Raw genomic sequence first — 7530 nt, 5'->3', positions numbered from 1 at the left:
GTATGTATGCCTACAAAAATAATCCAGGTGAATGATGAAGGTTGTCAGGGAAGTGCTCAACCACATCAAACATTGAAAACATTCCTGAGATGGGCTGTTTAATTATTAAATAAATACCCTGAACTTCTGTAAATGTCAAACAGGAGAAATGATGGAATGCTATTTTTCCTAATCTGTTTCCCACTGTAATTATGGACTCTATACTCCAGCTAAAAAGATCATTTATCTTCTGCTAAGCATTTCAATTGCTTTGTCTCCAATAAATTGCAGATATTACCTCTGACAGGTAACTAAGCCCAGCACAGACACAGCTGATGTGCCTAGAAAATATTTAACATTTTTCTTACATATGACTTTTATAAAATGTTTATAAAATGTTCTATTTTTGTGAAAGCTTTTTTACCATATTATGTATTGCTAAAAAAAATAATTTCTTCTACCCAGAAAGACTAATTTTAGGGAGGGAAAGGTTATTTACAGGCAAATGTTCTGAACTGTATCCCCTTTTCTTATAACGCCACCAGTACAACATATATATACTAATATATAGTAGTATACAAATAACAACACATGTAAATTATTTTTCCATGAGCTGACCTGGCCACCGGCATGCAGTGGGGACATTTCCACTGTGACATGGATACACAGATAATTTATGCAAAATAAGCCCAAACCATAAGTAACTGCATGTGTGAGAACTGGGAAACTAATCAAGTAGAGACAGCGCTAATGAGGGTTGGCAGCCAGGAACAGCGGCTGTGCCAGGCGTGGGGAGAGAGGGGAGGGGGGAACACATCCGTGGGAACGGAGCGGGGCCGTGCACTGCAGATCCTGGGCACGGAGTCACAGGATCACTGAGGCTGGAAAACACCTCCAGGATCACTGAGTCTGTGCCCGATGCCCCCGTTGTCCCCAGCCCAGAGCACTGAGTGCCACCTCCAGCCCTTCCTGGGGCACCTCCAGGGATGGGCACTCCAAACCTCCCTGGGCAGCCCCTGCCAAGGCCTGAGCACCCTTTGAGTGAAGAAATTCTTCCTGCATGGCACAACCCAGCATCATACCTGTTTATATTTTGCCCCCAAAGCATGTAGGTATCTCCTCCCATTTTATGCAGCATTTAAAATCTAGTTCTAAGAAAAGGGACCAGTAAGAGCACAGATTTGCAGCACTTATCAATGCATTTAATTCACCTTGAAATACCAGATACTTGCTGTTGTGGGTAGGATTACAGGAAATCTGAGCTAAATCAGAGACTATACTTTAGTCATTATTTTTTATTGCTATTTAAGCCAGGCAAAGCAGAGCAGCGGGTCTGGTGTTACAGGTCCATCACTGCTGAGAATAAATAGTTTCTCATTGTGCCTCTGCAAGAGCTTAGATTACAAAAATGACATCAAATCTCAGCACTTCCATAAATATTGAGCATATTCCATCTGAGGTGTCAGAGGGACTCAAGGTCTTCCACTGGCAGCACAGGTCACTGCTGCTCACACTGCAGGTGTGGGAAACCTCTTCCTCACACAGTTTGACGGAATTTGGTGGAATAACTGTGCTCAGAATCAAATGCCTGTGCTTTTTTTATTACTGCATTACTCTAGTACAGCAGCGAGTGAAGGGATACCTGTTCAGTGACAAATTTAGCTCAGATTGTGTCCTGTGTAATCACAACACAAGCGAGGCGCCAGCACTGTGGGGGCTGTACTGGGGGGTGCACTGCCAGCAGACGGAGTGGGAGACACCCTGGCAATGCTGGGTCCAGCTCCCCAGTGCAAGAGAGAGAGAGATACTGCACAGTCCAGCGAGGGGCCACAAATATGAGGGGCCTGGAGAATCTGGGCTCTGAGCAGAGGCTGGGAAAGCCGGGACTGCTGTGCTGAGGCAGAGAAGGTTTGGGGGGATCTCACCTATGTGTACAGATACCAGCAGGAGAGAGCCAAGGAGACAAAGCCAGGCTCTGCCAGTGGTGCCCAGGGCCAAGACCAGAGGCCATGTCTACACACTGACACAGAGAAGGGTCCCCTCGGACGCCAGAAGACACTTTTTCTCTGTAAGGTGGCCAAGTATCATAGGGAGATGGTGGAGTCTTTGTTGCTGAAGATACTCGGAATGCACCTGGACGTGGCTCTGGGTGGCCCTGCCTGAGCACTTTCCTGTTCCAGCCGACTGCTGCTCCCCCTCAGAGCTGTTCTGGTTTAACGGTGTGGCACTCAAAGTTTTTCCTATTGCAGACCAGAGCTTTGCTTTGACAGCTAATTTCTTCAGCCTTGCCTCTGGCATAACAGCTTTGTGGTGGAAGCTCAGGCAAAGGAAGTCTACTTTAAGAAGCGGCCTTGTGACTGTTACTGTACAGGATAACAGAAGCAGGCAGTGCTCAGAACTGGACTGAAGCACAGTTCATTCTTTCAGTGCAGCTTAAACGAAGTGAACCGACATGTAAATGTTTGTTTAACATTACTGAAATACCTAGTCTGAAGTTTTAAAAGATTTAAAATAATCCATATTTAAGCTCCGCAAAGTTATTCTATACAATATTCTATACAATATCCTGTACAATATACATAATTATTTAATGTATCTCAGCTGCTGTCAGCAATGAAAGCTCAGTACAAAAGAGCAGAGGTGTAGTTCCAACAGAACAGACCATCGTCCTTACTGGAGCAAGTAGAGAGCACAAGGAAGGATCAAACGGATCTTTGTGGTGTGCATTGCTCTGATTAGGACTGTTATCACCTGCATCACAGCAAAGCCTCACACTGAGAAAGCACAGTGAAGCATTTATCTTTTTTTCTTTAATCTTCTCTGTCAGTGGTTTACAATCATGAAAAACTATGGATTTGTCATACCTTTTTTTTAACTTCATAAATTCTTTTTTTTTTTCTCAGTAGCTCCTATTGTGCTTTCACAGCAACTTTTTATTGTAAGATTTGTGTATAATGCGATCTTATCACGGCAAAGCCTTCTTCCATTCCTCTCTGATTGCATTTGGTATCCGTAATCTCAACAGACTGAATACAGACGGAATCCGCAGATCAAAACCTACAATACCGAAGGCAAGGAACCGCAGCGGGAAAAACCTTCAACTGGAAAAACCTTTCGCTATGTGACTCCTGCCAGTCGCTTACAGACAAAACACACGCTAACAGCCTGCAGCGAGTGCGGGTAAGTTCCGCTCACCAGTTCCCAGCCCTGCTCCGCGCTCCCAGCGCGCCCCGCAGGCTGCAGGTGCGGCCGGGAGAAGCACCAGCGGGGCGGGAATGGGCAGGGCAGGCGGAAACGGGCGAGCTCAAGCGCGGTCGGACTCTGTTTCTAACTGGATTAACAAACCGGGCGCCCGACTCCAACCCCCCGTGAGCTCACGGAGCTGCCCCCGAGCCGCGCCCGCTCGGAGCGCGCAGAGCCGCCCCCGGCCCCGCCCGGCCCCGCTCCGCCCCCGGCCCCGCCCGGCCCCGCTCCGCCCCCGCTCCGCCGGCGCTTCCGGGCCGCGTTCCGGCCTCGGCCTGGGCGCTGGAGCCGGGCCCGGCGGCGCCGGCGATGGGCGAGCGCAGCGCGGCGCGGCGGGAGGACACGGGCCTGCGGCTGGCGCGGTTCGCGGCGCTGCGAGGTGCGGCGGGCGGGCGGGCGGGGCGGGCGGGGCCGGCCCGCGGGGCTGCGGCGCTCGGGGCCGGGCGCGTCCCGGCGGAGCTGAGCGGGGCCGCTCCCCGCAGGCGCGGCCGCCCGGCCCGGCGAGTTCTGGGACGTGGTGGTGCTGACGGCGGCGGACGCGGCGCAGGCGGGCGCGTTCCGGGAGCAGCTGGCGGAGAAGCTGCGGCGGGGGGAGCTGCCCAGGGGCGTCCGGTACCTCGTGTGCGCCGACCCGCCGGGGCCCAGGATCGGTGCGTGGGGCCGGGGCTGCGGGGGGCTCCCCGCGCCGGCCGGGCCGCTCCTCGTCTGCCGCGGCTCCGGTTCGGGGGGCCCGGGCGGGGCTCGGCTCCGGGCGGGGCTCGGCGCGGCTGTGGCGGGCAGGCGGGGCGGCGTGGGGGTGCTGGTGAATGAGCTGTACAGCTCCTCCGTGTGTCCCATGGATACAGAATAGCGCTAACTCGTGTGTTACGTATTCGTACTTACCTTACTTAACCTGGTTATTTAAACAGTTTGATTATGTTTTAATACACTACCCAATGGTGATGTAAAACTGGTCTCACTGCCCGTAATACCATCCTGTAATTCTTAATTCCTGTTCGCTTGGATGTACAAAGTAAGTAAGCTCAATATTATCTGCAGTGTAGAGTAATATGTAGAGGCTAATTCTCAGAAATCTGGCAGTTTTAAGTTGTAGAAGCACATAAAATAACCCAGACCATTTCCTCAGATCCCAAATCTTCCTTATATCCATACTGTAAGTGTCAGAAGTACTTCTGAACACTGCCTTGAATCCATTAGTAGGCTTTTGTGTGACTTGTTTCTTACAGGAGCTGGTTTTTATGGCTGAGTTGTGGCCTATTTAACTGATTAAATGCTTCAAATGGTGGGGCTGTGTGGAAGTGACTGGGAGGGGAAATCACAGAATTTTCCCGGGAGCTGTCTGCTCAGGATGCCATCCTCTCAGAAAGCACAGACTTCCAGAGGGACTGTCCATCAGCTCCTGTGCGTGATCTTACCAACCATGATACGGTAGAAAGACTACCCCATCAGTGCTGGCCGGGCACCAGTACACCTCACCTGTCAGAAACAGGCATTATTGGAGCTCTTCTCACAGATACTAAAATACTTTTTCTTTAGGAAATGGTGGATCAACTCTTCATGTTCTTCGGTGCTTGGAGGAGCAGTATGGTGATCAGTGGACTTCCTTCACTGTGCTGCTAATCCATTCTGGTAAATTCAGTTTTCCGTATTTTGCTCTAAAATTATACCTTTTCTTTTTTTTCTTTCTTAAAATATTAAAGTGGCAGAGGAGTCGGAGTTCCAAAATACAGTTCCCTTAGAAAAGTAACCAATGTGTCTGATAATTTGAAATTAGGTTGGTGCTTACAAGATGTTACTGTCACTTCAGCATTTCTTCTCAGCACTAAATTTGCTCAGTCAGTGAGAAAGAGATGTGATTCACAGGTGTGATTTAAGTTTCTACCTTGAAATATCCATTTAAGGAACACAACCCTTCTCGGGGGACCTTGGGCTCCTCATACCTCTGGGCAGGCTGAATACTTGCCTTCTTATGCACTTAGGCCACTTCCAGATCTGGAAGAACATCAGTTCTCTGCAGAGGAGAAAGAAACCAAGTGATAACAAGTGTTGCGACCAAACCTCTGCTTATTTGACTCATCTCTGGCTTAAAATTCCCATCAGGAATGTGGGGGTTCTCCTCCAAGCAAAATGGGTATCATTTGCTTTTGTCACTTCAGCGACAGGTAGCTCTGAAACAATTGTAAAAGGTAACGAAATCAATCACAGTTTTAATTTGAGCTGTATAAGGCAGGCTGGGTTTTGGACACAAAGTCAGATCTACTTTGGGACTTGGTATATGACCAAGCTGGGAGGTTTTTAATGCCTTTGTGTACCTGTGAAACAGCTGCACATGTTTAGTTTTTTGCTTACTTACGCACAGTGTCTCTGTGTAACTAAAAGAGTCTTTTTTTCAGGTGGTTACAGCCAACGTTTGCCAAATGCAAGTGCCCTGGGGAAGATCTTCACAGCCCTGCCGTTTGGCGACCCCGTTTTCCAGATGCTGGAGCTGAAACTAGCCATGTACATTGACTTCCCCCGTCACATGAAACCAGGAGTCCTCATCACATGTTCGGATGACATAGAGCTGTACAGCACTGGAGTCACAGAAACCATCACATTTGATAAACCTGGATTTACTGCGTTGGCTCACCCCTCAGATTTGGCAGTCGGGACCACTCACGGCGTGTTCGTGTTAGATCTGTCCAGTTTTTCGGGAAAAGGAGGACTGGAGTATGTATCATGCTATCGTTTCCTGCACAAACCGGACGTGGAGACAATGCAGCAGAGTGGTGCAGTGTGTGTGAGGGGAGATCGCCCTCAGCTCAGCTCCTCTGGGAACCACGGCGACTCGGGAATGGCCTCGGAGTGTGTGTACACGGACAGCGTATTCTACATTGATCACAGCACTGCAAAGCAGCTACTGATGTTCTATAAGCAGATGGGCACTCTTTGCTGTGAAATAGATGCATATGGTGACTTTCTGCAGGCGCTGGGGCCTGAAGCCACTCCAGATTACACCAAAAACACGAGTAACGTCTCCAAGGAGGACTCAGGGTTGGTGGAAGTGCGGCAGCAGCTGTACTCCCTCCTGCAAGGCACCGTCCTCAATGTCATAGTCCTCAACAACTCCCAGTTCTACCACATCGGAACTACTCAGGAGTATTTGTTTCATTTTACTGCTGAGAGCAAACTGAGATTCGAGCTTGACTTGCAGCCTGTGGCTTTTAGCATCTTTGCTGACGCAGCCACAACCTTGGATCGCTTAAGCATCATCCAGAGCGTCCTTGAGCCCGGATGTGTGATAGGGCCTGGGTCTGTCATTGAGTACTCCAGAATTGGGCCTGAAGTCTCTGTAGGGAAAGGCAGCATTATTAGTGGGTCCTACATAAATTTCAATGTAGACATACCCTCAAACTGCTTCCTGAGTTCAGTAAGTGTGAAAATTAATGATCGAGTGGAGTATGTCACCATGGTGTTCAGTGTAGGCGACGACTTGAAAAAGAGCGTGAAATTGCTGTCGGATATACATTCCCTCCAGTTTTTTGGGGCCTGTTTACCAGAATGCCTTGAGCTCTGGAGCATAGAGGCTTCAGACCAGCTCTTCTCCAGTAAGGATACGCATTTGGGGCTGTGGACTGCAAGGATTTTCCCTGTTTGTTCTACTCTAAGTGAATCGGTTAGGATGTCACTGAACATGCTGAATTCTGTGCAGCACACGTCAGCTTTCAAACTGAGCGGCTTTCAGCTTTTGTCTGTTGAAGAAATGCTCATCTACAAAGATGTGGAAGACATGCTGAAGTTTAGGAAGCAAATTTATGATGAAATCTGCCAACAAAGACAAAAAGGGAAGTCTGATTTTAGAATGAACAGTACTTGAACAAATCTCCTGTTTTCATTTGTGGATGAATTGATTAATTCTTACTTGTAAGAATCCTGAGGGAAAACTACACAGATCTCTTCTCTGATCTCATTGAAGTAGAAATAAAGAAATTGCATAACATTAATAAAGCAGCAAACGCAGATAAACTGTTCTGTTGATTAAAGCAGGGAAATATTTCAGATCTGAAAACACTAACTGGTGACGTTTTGTGGGTTGTATGTTATGTCTTGTAGTCTTTGTCAGTAAGGATATGGTACAGATTAATTCATTAATTGTCTGTTTGACTGAAAGCTGCTTTAAAAGCTTTTAAAGGGTAGAATATTAGCTCCAGCAATGTGGAATAAAACAACTTAGGTTTCTCTGTTTTCATGCTGCCATTTTGCAATACAGTTTCAACTGGGTAGAGGTAAATTACTAAATGTGCTTTTAATTCAAGATGTCTTGTCTTG

At 48.2% G+C, this 7530-nt stretch overlaps 1 protein-coding gene across 2 annotated transcripts; it reads left to right on the top strand.

Moving 5' to 3' along the window:
- Positions 1 to 3516: 3516 nt before the first annotated feature.
- Positions 3517 to 7448, top strand: FPGT (fucose-1-phosphate guanylyltransferase). 2 transcript variants are annotated; one of them, XM_039555883.1, is made up of 4 exons: positions 3517 to 3601; positions 3705 to 3872; positions 4759 to 4851; positions 5616 to 7448. In XM_039555883.1, the coding sequence occupies exons 1-4, from the start codon at positions 3532 to 3534 to the stop codon at positions 7076 to 7078; spliced, it is 1794 nt and encodes a 597-aa protein (XP_039411817.1). In that variant the 5' UTR covers positions 3517 to 3531; the 3' UTR covers positions 7079 to 7448. The 2 variants fall into 2 exon arrangements, with proteins under 2 accessions (XP_039411817.1, XP_039411818.1); XM_039555884.1 differs by lacking the exon at positions 3705 to 3872.
- The last annotated feature ends 82 nt before the right edge of the window (positions 7449 to 7530 follow it).

This window comes from Corvus cornix, chromosome 8 (assembly GCF_000738735.6).
Source record: "Corvus cornix cornix isolate S_Up_H32 chromosome 8, ASM73873v5, whole genome shotgun sequence".
Lineage (NCBI taxonomy): Eukaryota > Metazoa > Chordata > Aves > Passeriformes > Corvidae > Corvus > Corvus cornix.
This window is presented reverse-complemented; position numbering and strand designations above follow the sequence as displayed.

Coding starts and splice junctions, on each gene's coding strand:
- FPGT (XM_039555883.1), top strand. CDS start 3,532: ATGGGCGAGCGCAGCGCGGCGCGGCGGGAGGACACGGGCCTGCGGCTG. Junction 3,602..3,704: donor GCGGTTCGCGGCGCTGCGAG/GTGCGGCGGGCG, acceptor CGCTCCCCGCAG/GCGCGGCCGCCCGGCCCGGC. Junction 3,873..4,758: donor CCCGCCGGGGCCCAGGATCG/GTGCGTGGGGCC, acceptor CTTTTTCTTTAG/GAAATGGTGGATCAACTCTT.